At 45.2% G+C, this 16,700-nt stretch overlaps 1 protein-coding gene across 1 annotated transcript; it reads right to left on the bottom strand.

The window, feature by feature from the left end:
* Positions 1-7,708: 7,708 nt before the first annotated feature.
* Positions 7,709-14,322, bottom strand: EXOC8 (exocyst complex component 8). Its single transcript, XM_066605410.1, has 2 exons — positions 13,827-14,322; positions 7,709-11,819 (listed from the first exon to the last, which is right to left on the bottom strand). Exons 1-2 carry the CDS (start codon positions 14,273-14,275, stop codon positions 10,208-10,210), a joined length of 2,061 nt encoding a protein of 686 aa, XP_066461507.1. The 5' UTR covers positions 14,276-14,322; the 3' UTR covers positions 7,709-10,207.
* Between the last annotated feature and the right edge of the window lie 2,378 nt (positions 14,323-16,700).

Genomic DNA, 16,700 nt, shown 5'->3' with positions numbered 1-16,700 from the left:
CCTCTGCTGCTTCCTTCAGTATCCTAGGATGTAATTCATCTGGACCTTGAGACTTAAATTCATGTAAGTTAGCTAAGTGTTCCCTCACCATCTCTCTGTTTATAGATAGCCTGCATTCTTTTATTACCCCAATAGCACAGGGAAGATCAGTTGATGTTACATTTTCTTTCTGAGAGAAAACAGATACAAAATAGGAATTTAAAAGTTCGGCCTTCTCAATATCATTTTTAACCATTTCACCATTTTCATCCTGTAACAATCCTATAGCATCTTTGACTCTTCTTTTGCTTTTGACATACCCTCAAAATCTTTTTACATTTTTTTTGGCCTCTCTTGCAAGCCTCAATTTATTATCAGCTTCAGCTTTTCTGACACTTGCCCTTCAGTTTCAGCAGGCTGCTTTATATTCTTCTTTAGATATTCCCCCCTCTTTCCATTAGATAGCAGAGTTTTACAGCTTTGAGAGCAGTGTTTTACATTGTATTGGCTGTGTGCCGCCCATTGCCATGTACTATCTTAGTGTGTATGCACGCATAATATGCGCCAAGATAGAACATGCTGTGATTTTTCTTGCGCGAGTCGTGTGCAAGTCGTGTGAGCGGTAACATGGCCGCCTTTGGCAGATTGATACAGCGTATTTCACGCACAAGACCTGCACTCGGAATGCGCTGTACCAACATGGTCGTGTGAGCTTGGCCTAAAGGCAATATAAGCATGGAGAAAAACATTTGCATGACTGATCTGTTTTCATGCCCACAATAGCCTGGGAATATGGAACAAAATTTTCCCAGGTCCTGGTTGGTGTACAAATACCTCTCTTAACACTGACTTGCTGTTTGTTATTGTATCTGGCCGGCTGGAAGAGACTATTTTTATATAGAGAAGTCTCTGTTATCATCTCTGATTTTGTCCAAGTGTAGTTTTTTCTTTATTGCGCAAGTCTGACCAGAATTGACATGCATGCACTGTTCTATACTGCTGTCTGACACAACGAATGCTCAATGAGCATGTGCCGGCGACGCATGAGGGATTGGACACGAGGGAATCGGACGATAAACTGCCTTTCTCACAGCTTAACACCACTTGTTTGTTATGTTTTACTTCATTGGGGGTCATAACCAATAGGCTTTTGGTTGCCCTGTGGCAACTTTATTCTTTTATTACTGTACTATATGCTGCAACCAGCTCAAATATGTGTCAACTTTATTTTAAATATTATGCTTGGTGCAGGATTTAAATGTCAAGAAACTAATTATTCCTCATACATTCTCAAGCTGGCCATACACATTAGATGAATTTCAGATGATCCTGATGGTTTCGTCAGGACTAGCAACCATCTAATATATAAAAGGGTGTTCTGACTCTCACCCAATGGCAGAGGTTGGAGAAAATAAGTGTAGGGCATGTTGCATTTCAACAAGACCAATTTTTTGTTTTTAAGGGAAATAAGCCTCCATCAGAGGTATCTGACAGCAGCTTATTTTCCAAGCCAAGCAAATAAGAAAGATGGAACAATACCTCTGCAGCGCCACCCATTGGAAGGCAGCATTCCTGCAAGTTAATGTCAGACTGTTTAGACATTCCTTATAACAATGACTGGGGATTGAAAACCAAGCCAGAATCCATACACGGACAGCTGTTTCAGGTGTTTGCCCCTCATTAGTGTGCGGTAGGTTTCTGGCTTGGCTAGTGAGAGGCCTGTGGCATGGGTTGAGAAGGGTATCATTTCTCCTTAAAGGGGTTGTCCCGAGGCAGCAAGTGGGTCTATACACTTCTGCATGGCCATAATAATGCACTTTGTAATGTACATTGTGCATTAATTATGAGCCATACAGAAGTTATAAAAAGTTTTATACTTACCTGCTCCGTTGCTGGCGTCCTCGTCTCCATGGTGCCGACTAATTTTCGCCCTCCGATGGCCAAATTAGCCGCGCTTGCGCAGTCCGGGTCTTCTTCTTTTCTGAATGGGGCTCCGTGTAGCTCCGTGTAGCTCCGCCCCGTCACGTGCCGATTCCAGCCAATCAGGAGGCTGGAATCGGCAATGGACCGCACAGAAGCCCTGCGGTCCATGAAGACAGAGGATCCCGGCGGCCATCTTCAGCAGGTGAGTATGAAGACGCCGGACCGCCGGGATTCAGGTAAGCGCTGTGCGGGTGGTTTTTTTAACCCCTGCATCGGGGTTGTCTCGCGCCGAACGGGGGGGGGGTTTAAAAAAAAAATAAACCCGTTTCGGCGCGGGACATCTCCTTTAAGAGAGCACCTAGAACTGATTGAGGAGACTTATGAAGTCATCCATACTTCTCTGCTTATCTAAACACTATTGTCATGTCTAAATGGGGCATTAGTGTGCAATGTGAATATACAGCTGGAGATAACAATAAGTGATAGGACATCTCACTTCCTGCTCCTCCCTGCACAATTATGTAATCCTGTGTTATCTGTCCCCAGCCTTTTAGTAGAGGTGTTACCTTTTAGTTCTGCCTGTGTTGATAATGAGATGACTGCTGAGAAATGATCTCTAAAGAACAGGAAGTGTCAGTCTATTGTAAGACCCAGTAGCCAGTGTGAAAACTGTAAAGGCCCTTTTATACATAACGAGTGTCGTGCAAACGAAGCCCTCTCCATTCACTGTAAGCAGTGGTCGATGATTAGCTGAACGGCTGCGGTTTACAATGAACGATGGTCGTTCGAATTTTAAGCTGCTTAAAACTAAACGTCTGGACGATTTTCGTCCACTCATTCAGTTTCTGCTTGCTTTTATGGCACAGCTTGATAGAATGCCTGTCCATTCCCTGTACAGTATGATGTAATCCTATAGCATTACATCATACTTACAGACAGGTTTGTTCGTATCTAGCGAAGTTCATAACTCGAACGTTCGCAAGTAGAGGATTTACTGTATTGACAGCAACATATAAAATTAGAAAAAAAAAAGCAGTAAACAGAACCTATCAGGTGATAAAATCGCCAGGGCTGGCTGCATAGCTCTGCAGCCATGGCCCCCGTTGACTCTACTCTTGCTTTTCTCTTTTTAACACTTGCCTCAGTTTTCTCAGCTAGGTAATCCATTTGAAGGTGATAAATTGATAAAATAAGGTGACCAGATTTTCCCAGGGTCAAAGCGGGACAAAGAAGTTTGACCAGGAGGCGGGGCTTATCACGACTTATGATTTCATCTCCGTCGTTATAAAAAGTACAAAAAGGCTGGGAGCAAATTTTGCAGCACTTCTGCATCCAGAAAAAACAGTAAAAATCCATACCATTGGTGCGGATTTTGACTGGAAACCAGCTGCGTACCCGCAGCCAATATTATGCTATGTGGCACTGCCCTTAACTCCTCCAAAGGCTTCCCACTGTCAGCTACACTGGCTTCCGATTCTCAGAAGCCTGTAGTGTGGCCTCACTTGACCAGTGGTGTTGGGAGCTGGAGATCGGGGAGAGCAGACAGCGGGAAGCATTCGGAGGAGGTGAGGGGAGGGCCACATAGTATGAAATCAGCTGTGGATACGCAGCTGATTTCCGGTCAAAATCTTTTTGGATGCGAAAATGTTGCGGAATTTGCTACGGAAATTACCGCTGTAGACATTCCGCAGCATTTCCTCCACTTGTAATCATACCCAATGTCAGCTTCAGGTATGCTGCCAAGTGCAGAGTGGCCCAGTAGTAATAGTGTGCTCTATATCAGCCCCAGTAGAAATAGTGACCCCCATGGTGGCCTCAGTAGTAATAGTGACCCCCATGGTGGCCCCAGTAGTAATAGTGACCCCCATGGTGGCCCCAGTAGTAATAGTGTCCCCTATATCGGCCCCAGTAGTAATAGGGACATCCACTGTAGACCCAGTAGTAATAGTCTCTCCTATATTGGCCTCAATATTAATAGTGATCTCCACAGTGGCCTCAGGAGTAATAGTAACCCCTACAGTGGCCTCTGTAGTAATAATGACCCCCACAGTAGCTCTAGTGGTAATACTATTACTACTGGGGCTGAAATAGGGGACACTATAACTAATAGTGTGCTCTATATTGGCACCAGTATTAATAGTGACCCCCACAGTAGCCCCCCTGAGACCGATTTACTTACCTTCTCCTCGTCTTCCCAGTGCTGCTATGGGTGGAAGTGTGTGCGCCCGCAGGAGCACCTCCTCCCTTCTCCTCTTCTCCTGCAGAATCAATGAGAAGAGGTCAGGGGAAGAAGATCCCGGATACACACACTGCCTTCAGTGTGTGTATCCCGACGCAGCAGCAGCAGTGAGTGATTACCAGCTGGGAAGCTGACCCCGGCTGGTAATCACTTGAATGGTGACCCCTAGTCCTGAAAGCGGGACGGATAGAAAAATGACTGTCCCACCTGGGACCCTGGGGAAAGCAGCACACAGGGTCCTAAAGCCAGACTGTCCCACCTAAATTGGAATGTCTAGTCACCTTAGTTAAAAAGAAAAGTAAATGTAAAACTAGCAACATGAAAGTGAAGCTTATAGAAATAGTGCACTACAGTACTATATTTTACAAATATGTGAATGTGCTAAGAACTGGAGTTTTCTGAGATAAAAGTAGTGACAAAGGTTTTCCTGCACGGCTATTGAGAATCAGCCTCTCCTTGCCCTTAAACATTTGCAAGCACTATTAGATAACATTCTATTGCACAGTAAATAGAAATTAGGCAGTTCCAAGGTGCCTTTCAAATCTGTGTTTAAGGCCGGCTGCACACGGCAGAGCCGGATTCCGCATGTGGGTCCCCGCAGCGGAACCTGGCTGTGACCCTGGCCGGCAACCTTGCATTTTTCTGTACTGCGGATGACCGCGGACGCTCGCTGTTGGTCATGCGCACTACAGATTTCCTTTTAATGTTTGTTTTTTCCTGCGCCGTCGCTAGGCGATGACGCAGGTGCCCACAGTCTATCCACAATGTCAATTGCAGATGAGCTGCGGGTCGGATGGCTTTCATTGACTTCAATGGAGGCCATGCAAGCGGAGTCCACAGCAAAATAGAACATGCTGCGATTTTTCCTTTGCTTACAGAACACACAATTCATTTTTGCACGTGTGAAGGAAAAAGCATTTTTACATACCTTTCAAAGTATGCTGTTTGTTGCGGATCCCCCATGTGGACACGGACTGCGGATTCTGCAGAAAAAAATCTTGTTGTGTGAAGCCGGCCTAAGCGACAACTCCATTCATTTTCTTTTTGACAAAATAACAAGCTACATGTGACTATCATAAATTGTTTTTAACGGGTTGTTGGTTTTTTTGAGATATATATTAATTTTGGCATGTTAAGTAGTTCCTGTCCAGTGTTGAGAACTTCCTCTCTCCCGGCATTGTTAGTATGACAGACAAGATTACTAAGTGCGAGTCCAGTCAGGGCGGATTTGCTGAGGAGTTTCCGTGCTGACCCTCCGAACGGAACTTCTGCTGCATTTACAATGGCAACAAAGTGGATGAGATTTTGAAAATAATCAAGTTGCAGGAATAATCTGCAAAAAAATTAAGTGGTAATTTACATGCACTGCAGAATTCACCTCTTCTGAATAAGGGGTTGAATTCTGCGCAGAAGCAAGTTTGGAGGCAGGCTTTCCGCTGCTGATCTGCTGCAAATCAGTTCCTATGTGGACCCAGCCTTAAAGGGAACCTGTCAATGGTTTTGAGCCCTTCCCAATTTGTTATTACCACCATGTAGGTGCTAGGGAGACCTTTTTGAACATACCTGTGCACCATCAGTAATATAGCACACTGTAGAATAACTATGCCACATGCAAATTAATCTGCAGGTGTCCACTGGGCATTTCTTCAGCAATCTTGGTAAAAACTCCTCGCACATCTAGGCTTGATTGAGGTGTTAGATGCCTCCATTGTCTGGTGTCAGCTGCAAAGAGCTGTCAATTAAACTAGACAGGAGGGGTTGCCACAGAGCTTGTACTACACTTGCCTACTGATGAAACACCCAGCAGATGCTTGGAGGTTTTCTGTACTATGGATAGTCCACATGTGTATACTAGTGCAGATTGTCTCCACTGGATGTATGGGTGGAGACACGGGTTGGCCAGTGTAAGACAGGGAACTCCCAGGGCACACGCCCCCCTCAGCTCCCACACATGTTCCTGTCTGACTCTCTCTTCCCACAGGACTGCTATCTTCGTTCTTGTTGCCCCAGGGCACATGGCCCCCTCTGCTCCCACACGTTCCCTGGCTGACTCTCTCTTTCCGTCGAACTCCCAGCTCCACTCCCGTTACCCCTGCGGCTGTTGCAGCCGGTTGCGCTCTCACTGTGGGCTCCGCTGCTCTCCCCGCCGGACTGCCATCTCCGCTCCTGTTCCCCCTGCGGCAGCTGCAACAGGGACCACTCTCACTGTGGTCCTCGCTCATCTCCCTGGCGGACTGTGGTGTGGTCAGATGCTCCTCCTGCGCCACTGAAGACAGCCCTGCTCTCACCATGGATGCATGCTGCCGCTCGAGGAGCTGGACGGGCAGCAGCACTAGCAGCCGCAGAGTGCCAGCGTAGTTTCCAGTGGCATGTTTTTCTGCTCCACAGGAGGGTGGGTTACTGCGGGATTTGGCCGCCCTGCAGAAGTAGCATCCGCAGCTTCAGTGCCAGGAGGATGAAGCAGAGCTCAGGAGGGCACATCTGCAGCAGCTAATTAGCCACTGGGGCAGGAGGCAGAGCTCAGAAGGGCACATCTGCGGCAGCCAATTAGCCGATGGGGGCGTTTCATTCTGAGTACTGCCAAACCATGTCTCCACCCATTATTGTAGTGGAGACAAGATGCACCAATATCCATGCGCTGTACAGATTTATTTATTTTTTAAAATCTCCTGCTTTCCCGCGGGATCCGTGGCCCGTCCACAGTGTCAGGTGGCTTCCGTTAACTTTTATGGAAGTCGTCTGTGCGGGAACCTCACCAAAATGGTGCGCAAAACAAATCTTGGTCCGCAAAACAAATCTACATGCTTTAATTCATTTGCGGACTTCCTGGAGATGGGGTTTTTCAAACTCCTGACCAGGAAGCCTTACCTGAAGAGAAGACATGTGTCGTAGCTGGACAGCGCCTCTTAGGTGATATATTTTTATGCAGCTAGGGCTTATTTTAGGGCTTTCACTGTATGATTTCCTACTAAAAAAATTGCATCGCACAAAAACTACGTTTTCGTACGATGCAACAGGAAGCAAGGATTCATAGGGAAACAGGAGCTACAAAAAAAAAAATTAATAAAAAACACTGTATAAAGCATGCTGTGATTTTGTATTCTAGCAATGTTGCAGGCTACATAACATCGCTCATGTGAAAAAGCCCATTTAAAACCATGGGCTTTTCATACCTGCGTTTTGTAGCACTGTCGCATTGCTACAAAATTGCGCAATTTTGTAGCCCATGTGAAAGCAGTTTAAGGGTGACTACCCACTACAGTTCCTTTTCACAGCGAAATTCGCAGCGTTTTTTTTCCTGCAGGGGTCTATGGGACTTGTTAATGTTAAAATCGCGATCGCGCAAGTCCCATAAACCCCTGGAGGAAAAAAAACACTGCGAATTTCACAGTGAAAAAGAACTGTAGTGGGTAGTCACCCTTAAAGAGAGGTCCTCTGGGCATTGAGTTTATGGAAAAGTCGTAAGAGCGAGCTTTAGGACAGATCCCCTGGGCGATCCGGACCCAGGGTTTATTGGGAGAGCCATGAAAAAAATACAGCACCCAAGCATGCATTGTCACAGATTAGTATTTTTCTCTAATAAACTTTATTTAAAGTTATATAAAACAGTAAAAAGATAAAACTACAGCTCACCACATAAAGAAAAGTCTGCAGCAATATGCCAAACAGCCAACCTCCATTTGGGGGAGTGCGTGGAGGACAACGCCAAGCCCGTTTCTCAGGAATGCAATGTAGGAAAAAGGACGCATACAGCTCCAGCACTGGTCATAAAAAAATGAATCTTTATTCTATACTAATGTTTTGCGTCTTATTATCATGTGTTTAATTACCTCATTTATTCATTAGTAGGAGTGGTCATGATTTTGTCATGTAATATTCTGTAACCTTTAACCCCTTAAAAACGAAACCTGTTTGCGTCTGAATGACTGACTCATTTTTTTTTTCATAGTCACATTCCAGGAGCCATAACTTAAATTTTTCCTTCGACATAGTCGTATGAGGGCTTGTTTTTTGTAGGCCAAGTTGTCTTTTTAATGGCATCATTTTGGGGTACATATAATGTATTGAGTAGCTTAAGATTTTTTTTTTTTTTTTTTTTTTAAGATTTACTTTTGTGTCATCAAGACAAGAGCCATAACATTTTCATTTTTACATTGACGAAGCTCTTGAGTTTTGATAAACGAACTCTAGTCTTCATTTACCCATTTTTGATTGTTTTTTATTCCATCTTTTTCTAGAGGCAATGCTAACAAAATCCACAATTCTGGCATTTTTAAAATTTTTAATAGCATTCAGCATGCAGTGTAAATATGGTAAATGAATTCTGCAGGGTAGTAAGATTATGTCAATACCAAATTTATAGGGTTTTTTTTTTGTTTTTTTTTAAAGAGTACATTTTTATCGTGGCATTTGAAGACCCCTAACAGTTTTCTTTTTATGTCAAAATAAGTTGTACTTTTTAATAGTACCATTTGTTGATCCATGTGAAAATGACTATTATAATTGTATATTAGAAGGCTATTTTCACCATGTTCTTTTGTATATTTTTTTCATGACGCCCACTCTGCAGGATAAATAACTTTTTTTCCTGGGTCACTACAAATGCCACAATAGTACATATGTTATTTTATTTATTTTTTTACATAGTAAAAGGGGGGGGGGGGGGGGAATGGCATTTTTTATTATTTTTTACTACTTGACTTATTATTGTTCCACTAGGGGACTTGATTATCAACATCTATTTCTTATAATATTCTTCTAATACAATACTATACATCAGTATAGTAGTGCATTGGAAAGCCTATAAAGCTCAGCCAGTGCTATATTAAAGGCTCTGTCAGGATACTGTGATCACATCATGGGTCACAGAGGGAGGCCCCTCCATCTGTCAGGCTTTTAGATACCATGATCGCACTGAGTGTGGCGTGTAAATGGTTAAACAGCAGGGATCAGAGGTTTCTTCACTCCTTGCTGTTGAAGCAAGTGCCAGCCGAGCACCCACTCTCCCTGGCACTGGAGATCCTCGCCAGATGCAGCAGCCGTGTAGGTACTGTTCTCTGGCAAGCGTTTTTTTTATTTTTACTTTACGACATAATAGTAAAGATTCATTTTTTTTTATGAGAAGTAATAGAGCTATATACACATCTTTTTTTCCTTTAACTTTATTGACTATGCTGATGGATGACAGGAGAACCTACTTCTTCCTGTCACCTGTTTTATTTGCTGTGATCGCTATTGATCGCGGTATGTAAGAGCTTAACCAATCGCTAACAAAAGGTTTCACAGGTCCTGGCCGTTAGTGCATGGTCCCAGCTGTCATCGGACATCCGGGACCTGGCTCTTTCCTATATGGGATTCCTGTACAGACCTTATGCTAGGCCATTGTGTTTTGACACCGGTCTAGCCTAAGGTGACTGTCGTAAAAGACCAGTACGACTAGTCATTAAGTGATTAATATTACAGGAAATTAAAAAAAAGATCTGATCTGAATGTTTAAATAGGTAATTACAATAGCAGGAGAAGATTGCTTCAAAAGGTGGTTATGTTACAAGCCCCCTCAATGTTGTAAGTGTTTTGCAGAGCTAGAAGCAAATACAATGATATTCATACAAAGCGGTTTAGGAGTAACATTTTTCACCAATTCTCTGCCGCTACACAAGACTTTGTCAGCTCTTTGCTGTTCCTCCATTAAGGACGAGTCTGCTATCCCGTTTCACCAAATATCTGCACTCTCCGTAGAACTATAGTGGCAGATTTCTCCCTCTGGTCAGTATAGAGGTGCAATCAGTAGAGGGGGAGCGGGATGGGAAGTATGGAGAAGACTACATCCTCTGCCCCGATGATAAAGGACGGATTTTATGGGAAGTAGAGCACGACATCCAGTAAGCGACACACGGATGGAATCAGGGTCTCACACCATTTTATGCTGTCCTAGCGACTGGGATGAGTATTAACAGTAAATAGTCTCTTCATACAAGTGCCTCAATATAGTAGATTAATGCTAAGAAAGCCAAGCAGGCACAGTGCATTTTTAGGAAACAGGTCTCCCTAAAAGCACAAACACCTCTACACAATGGATGTTGTACCGGGGTTAACTCTGACCAATCTAGATATACTTCTCAGATCCTGCAGTTGTTTGGCCGGCTTCCCTACCCCTTCCTCAAACCGCTTTTCTACCACCGGTAGCACAATGTCATACAAGAAAGATGCATTCTGCCTTATGAAACCCCTCTTCTCGAAGTCCTGCTCACATCTCAGACTATAGTCTACATGTTGGACGGCTACCAGGATTATTTCTATCAAGCTCTCCAGAAGCACCATGTGCAGCTCAGGGAAGTACAATTTCAGCGCTTCTTCCAAGAAGAACATGATTTGTTTTGTGAAAGCAACAATTGTGTAACTGAGATTAACCCAACAGTCTTCTCCGATATACTGTTCAAAATTAGACACCCCACAGTTCTGCATCTCCTCCCTCAACTTTCCAAGGGCCTCCGGCGTCATCAGGTTCATCTTCCTCCACATTTCTTCAGAATTGCGATGCTTTGTGGCTTCAATAATGATATCTTTGTTGCTTTGCAAGACGGCTTTCAGGTCTTTGACTAGAAAGGCTTGCAATATAAAGGTCAGATCCAAACCGATTTCAGACAGATGCTTACAATGTTCTTTTGCAACTTTTACGCACTCTGCTGCGGTCGAAAGGTTTTCCTTGCTGTCAAAGACCTGCTTACTAAAAGCATCGACAAACATTTTCAAGGCGGAACAAGACCAAACGATAAATGCGGAGTAGCAGCCGTTGTTCCCAGAAAAGTCCATCTCAAACTCTTTGGCCGTTTCAAGTAAACTGGTGAAAAAAACATTGCAGAGTTTATGGACGTAAAGTAATGTCGCTCCCTCTATCCGCAGCTGACGTATAGCGGTGTGCACCGCGGTGGCTCTATTCTGGAAGAAGAGTCCACATGCTTTTGTTGACTGTCCTAGGCGAACGAGTTGAGAGACCGCTCTACGTGTCGCTTTTGGACCTCCGCGTAACGACCGGTCTGGGGAGAGTTCAAAGACCAAAACATCGGTCAGGTGCCTCATCCGAGGGTCCACTTTTGCTCGCAGCTCCTGCACAGAGTAGGTCAGTGGTTTATCTTGTAAGTAACCATTCAGCTTGGCCAACAAGTCAACGGCTCCTTCAAAATTTCTCTGTGCTATGCAAACATCTAAATTATCAGGAAGCTCTTGGATCCAGTCAAAGGACAGATTAATCTTCTCCTCCTTTTCCTCTTTGATGGCCTTCTTCTCCTGTGGGTTAGAGTTGCCCGACACGTCCACCAAGGGAGAAGGACACAACACGTCTTCTTTCTTACATTTCTCAATGAGAATTTTATTCTTCTTCGTCTCCTCCAGAACATCCAGCCACTCTTTCTTGATTTTTGCATTCTCCGCTTGAAAAATTCGGCTCTCGGGAAACATGAGGATCTTAAACATATTTTTCATCGGAGGGTTTTCCTTTACGTTCACGACGGCCAGATCGTCCAGGTTGTATAACGCATCATATTTGTACATCCCTCTGCGATTTGGCAAGGATGTAGCTATAAGCAGACAATCGTTCATCAAGAAGGTGTGCACCTTTTGGATTAGCACCATATTATCCACATCAAACTCCGTCAGGTCGCCGTTATACAGTAAATACCTGCAAAAGAAATGAGATTAGTGCAGACACAACTATTTCATATGTAATATGTAGCAGTTCATGTACGGTTGCACCACCGTCACGAAAAAAGATGTGTGCGATATTCGAGTATATTCACACAGCAGAATTCACCATGGAAAAATTACACCTGAATTCCGCCTCTAAAATACACTTTTTTACTTGGATTTTCGTGCGGATGTGCATGCGGTATTTGCCCGGTCAACGGACAGAATCTGCTGTCGAAAATCTAGTTTCCATGCGTTTCCCCATCAAAAAGAGACATGTCACTTCTTGATGTGGAAACACACTGAAAGGTGAATCACCGCATTAGATTTCTGCATGCAGAAAGATGCAAGTTTTAGAGGTGGAATTTTTTCCCCCCTTTACAACAATGCTACAAGTTAAAGAGAAAAACAACAAATCGCTACACGTCATATTATTGTGCGTCCCCCAGCACTCATCGCCCATTGTTTCCATTGGGACAGTCAAACATCACATGCTGTGCAATGGGTGAGGATTTCTGAGGGGCACAAAATAATAGGGCATGTAGCGGGAGGGGAGAGAATAAATAAAGAAATACAAAAATCGCTCATATGTAGGGCTCCATTCAAAAAAGTGGAGTTCCTATTTGCGCAAGTTTCAATGGTTTAATTCTCATTTCCGATGATTCCACTCCTGCAATGCTGCGTGGAGGGAGGGGGGGGGGGGGGGAGAAATCGCAGCATGTCCTATCTTTCTGCGATGTCACCCACTGTCCCCAATGGGGCTGTCAGCAGCAGCAGCACCAGCGTTGGCCCCATTGAAAGCAATGGGAGAAGATCGTGATCTGCTGCAGTGACAGCTGCAGCAGGGGTTTCCTTCATTCACAGGTTTCACCTTGTGTTCAACGGGGCCAGCGGCAGCAGCTCTGGCCCCATTGAAAACAGAGAATGAGCCCCCTCATCACTGATCACTGACAGCAGCGGCAGGCTGTACAGAGATGAGGGAACTACCTGCTGAGATGAAGGAATCCCCTGACACTGCTGTCACAGTGGTCAGCGATAAGGGGACTCCTCGCAGGGATAAAGGAATCCCCTGATGCTACTGTCACAGCAGGAGATAGTTATGTTCCCCCATTGGTTTCACTAGAGGCAGCACTGCTGCTACCCCATTGAAAGCAACAGAATTAAAGGAACCCTGGCAGCAATGCAAGGCTGTTTTCTCATGAGAACGCCTCACATCCAGGAGTTCTTAGAAGGTTTGTGACTCACAGCCCAGTATCGCTCCCACCAGTGTGCAGGAAGCCTCAGAGTACGTTCACATGCTGAAATTCACCATGGTGAACTTGCACCCACATACAGGGTGCTGCACTGGCCCGTGTAATATCGGCTCCAGACCTGCAGTTTCTACTGCAGAAATGATGCGGCTTTTGATGTAGATTTTCTGTTGCAAAAAATCTGCGCCAATATCCACCATGCGATCTATTTTCCTGCGCATTTACACGCCAAGACTCGGCATAGAAGTCAATGGGGATGTGCAAATGCACGCGAAATATGCTCTGAAATGCATGAAACACTAATTGCACAGGAATACACCCCATTAGACTAGTTACCCCCTCAGTGGCTGGGAGATTTGGTGCGTATTTCTTTTCACATACAATTGTGCACGACCTGTGTGTGTAAAAAGTACAATAAAATACGCTGATGCATGCAAAAAAGCTGCGTTCGTTCTACAAAAATGTGATGTGTGCGCAAATATGCAAACGCTTGTGTGAAGGCGGCCTAAACCTACGCTCAAAGGGCGGAATTTAGTTAGTAGAGGCAATTATTAAAAATGATCCCTACACCCTACAATTTAACAAAAAAACAACACTTCTAAGCGTCCGTTCACACACAGCGGGTTTTGCTGCAGATCCACATCAGATCCCACATGACACCACTAGTTTGTATTACACACATCTGCCGCGGATCAGCTGTGTGAGCGGAGGGGTCACGTGAACACCTGTCAGCAGCCGCAGCGCAGCAGTACCTTCCCGGGGTCTCCAGCAGGTTCTTGCAGCCCTCCACCTTCTCCAGCAGGGTGGTCAGGTTGCGGGTCTTGCCCTCCTCCGCCTCTTCGTGGAAGGCCGCCTTGAGCTCACGGGCGGCCTCGGCGCGGTCGGAGTGCAGCAGGGTCTGCGCCACACTCTCCATGATGCCCTTCTGCTCGGTGAGGATGTGGCTCAGCTGGTACATCTCCCCCTCCAGGTAACTGATCTCCTTGGCCGTCTCGATGAACTGCCGGTAGTTCTGGTAGACGTTCCGCTTCAGGCTCTGCGCCGTCTCGTCCGCTAAGCCCTGGATGCGCTGCCGGTGCTCCTGCAAGTCCCGGTCCCCGTCCGACTGCTGCGAGAGCAGCTTCACATACTGCTCGGCCTGGAAGTGGCTGTACTCCAGCTGCCGCCGGAGCCGCAGCACCGAGCCACTCACCTCCGCCATACTGCCTGCCGCAGGAAACGTAGCCGGAGCGGCATCACCGGTCACATGACCGCACGTAGCGTTTGGCTCAGCGCTGAGGGGAGCAGCGAAGGATCGATTCACAAGCTGATTGGTTGTTTGGGTTGGCTGATTCACAGTGATTGGTTGTTTGGGTTGGCTGATTCACAGTGATTGGTTGTTTGGGTTGGCTGATTCACAGTGATTGGTTGTTTGGGTTGGCTGATTCACAGTGATTGGTTGTTTGGGTTGGCTGATTCACAGTGATTGGTTGTTTGGGTTGGCTGATTCACAGTGATTGGTTGTTGAATCGAGCAGAAGTGTTGTGGAATATAAATATATGCGAGCAGGATGCCTGCTGGACACTCACTTCCTGCACATACCCCACGGCTTTGGAAATGTCCACAATGGAGTCTCTATACAAATACTATATAGAAAGTACACACGGAATAGCCACTTTATTAGAGCCACTGTTGGAATGTAATAATAATATTAATTATATAGCACATACATATTAGGCAGCACTTGACATCACGTGATGTTGAGTTCTGCCCTCATTGGAGCTCATAGTCTGCAGTCACCTGCCTACATGTTTTTGGTGTGTGAGAGGAGCCCTACATAAACTCCATGCAGATGTTGTCCGCAGTGGGATTTGAAGCCAGGAGCCCACCGCTGCAAAATAGCTTCCCATATGTGTTCTCAGAAATACCTCCCGCCCAGCACTGCTGTTCATACCGGACAGGAGGGCATGACTGCAGCATGTGGCTTGTGCCAGTCTCCTCCAGCTGGATGTCTCTGGGCAGCCCTGTTTCTCCACGGCACTGTGCTGTGCTACAGGTTTTGTGCTCTTTCGGCCTTTGCAGTCTGGTTTTACGGTTTCTCTGAGGCCGGCGCACACGCACACGCAGTAACACGCTGTCACGCACAGTCTTCCTCGTTCAAAGTCCTAGAACTTTTTTATTTTTCCATGGCCGGCGCTCTGTGGGGGATTGTTTTTTGCTGGACAAGCTGTAGTTTTGTTTTGTACCGTTTTGAAGTATATGCAGTTTTTTTTTACCACTTTTAGACTAACTTCACACGGGTGAGCGCAATATGAGTCCGTGAATCTAATCCTGCATGATTTTCTCAGTCAGAGGAAGCTGGACTTATTGCGTTATTTTGGAGACAAAATGAACAAAACACGCATTTTACCTTCGTTTTTTACACTTTTTGCCATGCAGTAGAAATAGTGTTCAACTTATTGTACAAACAGAAGAAAGTGCACAATTTTTTTTTTATGTGGCTTTTTTCTTTAAAAAAATAAATAAAAAGTGTAAATAGTTTTTTTGTCTGGGTAGGAGACGTGAACCATAAAAGCTATTAGATAATGGATAACTGCAGTAGTTCTGTATCGCTTACAATAGCCACCACAGGCCATGGCAGGGCTATGGTTTCCAGTTGCCTCCTCCACCTTTCCCCCCATAATTACATAGTGGAGGTCCACTGACATTAGAGAGCTAGCATACTCCCTCTGTGAACCTTTTCCACGCTGCGATGTACATTGTTCACAGAATGTAGGGGGTTAATAGCAGGGTTCGGTGTGCTTATTGATCCCCGCTGTTGCAGCCAGATAGCACTGCTCACTTCTGAGCACCCGCCACCTACAGGACATACATTGAAGAAAAATACAGTTATGACCATTGGAGCACAAAAGGGGATATGATTTACTGGCTCATAAGGCTAAAATTAGATCCCTGAGGAAGAGGACCATTTCAGTCCTTGAAACGAGTTTGTATGTCTTTCTCCCTCTTGGTACTCAGTACCAGTATTTGCACTAGCTGCACGTAGGATGCTGCCGGCTTTGTGTGTCCCACACATGGGACTTTCATTTCTCTGTGATTCCTTCTCTTTCTTTCAAAATGACCTGACATATTACTTCACAGCATTGATTTAGGGACCTTTCACACCGAACGCCATAGGCTCCAAGATGCACTACAAGCCGCGGTAAATTCCGTTGGAGGCTCAGTACAGCCTTTTTAGCAAATGTTTCAAACGCTTCCAAAACGCTGTACAAAATGCCTGTGTGAGAGTGGCCTATGGGTGCCCTCACATGGGCGAGGAAATCACACTGTGTGAACGATACAAGGTGAAAGAAAACGCAGAATTATGAAACCCACACCTTTCAATGACTTCATTCCCATCTGCGATGTTGTGAGATTTGGAAATCGCTGCATGGTCCAGAGTTTCTGCGTTTTGCGGTTTTTTTCTTGCCCATGTTTCCCCATGAAGCCTCCGATTTATCACAGCGCATGAACTTGCAATGTGTTTTTAATATTAGCAACTCCTGTTGTTGTCTATCAAGTGACAAAAACGCAGGATGTTGCCATGCTATGCTCAATTATTTTCAAGGAAAAAGCATAGCTGACGCCCAAGCATCACATGAGCAAAT

This window comes from Eleutherodactylus coqui, chromosome 1 (assembly GCF_035609145.1).
Source record: "Eleutherodactylus coqui strain aEleCoq1 chromosome 1, aEleCoq1.hap1, whole genome shotgun sequence".
In the NCBI taxonomy this organism is placed as follows: Eukaryota; Metazoa; Chordata; class Amphibia; order Anura; family Eleutherodactylidae; genus Eleutherodactylus; species Eleutherodactylus coqui.
This window is presented reverse-complemented; position numbering and strand designations above follow the sequence as displayed.